The sequence below is a fragment of the Buceros rhinoceros genome, unplaced genomic scaffold (assembly GCF_000710305.1).
Source record: "Buceros rhinoceros silvestris isolate BGI_N320 unplaced genomic scaffold, ASM71030v1 scaffold20859, whole genome shotgun sequence".
Lineage (NCBI taxonomy): Eukaryota > Metazoa > Chordata > Aves > Bucerotiformes > Bucerotidae > Buceros > Buceros rhinoceros.
This window is the reverse complement of record NW_010432477.1, coordinates 2,038-2,712: the sequence shown is the minus strand read 5'-3', so window position 1 is coordinate 2,712 and position 675 is coordinate 2,038. Positions and strand designations below refer to the sequence as shown.

Genomic DNA, 675 nt, shown 5'->3' with positions numbered 1-675 from the left:
CATGAAAACCAGACGTGTGGCCCCCAGCAGTGGGGGGAGCAAGGAGCCTCATCCTGCTCCCAGGAAGTGTTTCAAGGACGGGAAAGGTGTCACGTGAATGGCACTTTAAACCCATGTGGCAGGTCAAAGCTGGGTTACTCAAGGGCAATGATCTTGCTCCACTTGCTGAGACTGATCAAGGCTGGGCAGGGGATGGGGCTCATCCTGCGCCTGGCAGCTCTGATCCCAGAAGCTCAGCACCCGTGATGTGTGGGCACAAAGGCCTGAAGTGGCCTCTGCAGGGACAACACCCTACACCCTGTCCTCCCATCCACCCCGGAGCCAGGCTCGTAACGAAGGGAACGACTGCTCAGGAAAGAAAGGTGGTACTCACCAAAAAACTTCTCAGGGCAACACGTACCTGGAAAAGACGGAGAAAAATGACAAGCCTGTGCCCAGCCCCCAGCGCCAGCTCCCACCACAGGTCTGAAACCTGGTCCAACACCCCGCAGCAACTCCAGGCTGGGTGGGTCAAACACCGTGGAGCCACACTCCTCGGAGGGCAGGTTCTTCACAGCCTGACTGCAAACCTGAGACATGGGTGGTTTCACAGGACCACCAAATCCTTTGGGCTGGAAGAGCCCTTTCAGCATCTCGAGTCCCCCTGTTCCCCAGCACTGCCCGGTCCCCACGGAC

The 675-nt window shown here is 58.4% G+C and overlaps 1 protein-coding gene across 1 annotated transcript in view; it reads right to left on the bottom strand.

Moving 5' to 3' along the window:
- The window catches only part of LOC104500198 (mucosa-associated lymphoid tissue lymphoma translocation protein 1-like), a gene marked incomplete at its 3' end in the record, with an annotated part of 15,912 nt that extends 15,280 nt beyond the window's left edge, over positions 1–632 (bottom strand). The window contains exons 1-2 of the mRNA XM_010143803.1: positions 473–632; positions 374–400 (exon numbers count right to left, since the gene is read on the bottom strand). Of these exons, the coding sequence (XP_010142105.1) occupies positions 374–400; positions 473–632 (187 nt within the window). The remainder of the gene's footprint in view (positions 1–373; positions 401–472) is intronic.
- Positions 633–675: the final 43 nt, after the last annotated feature.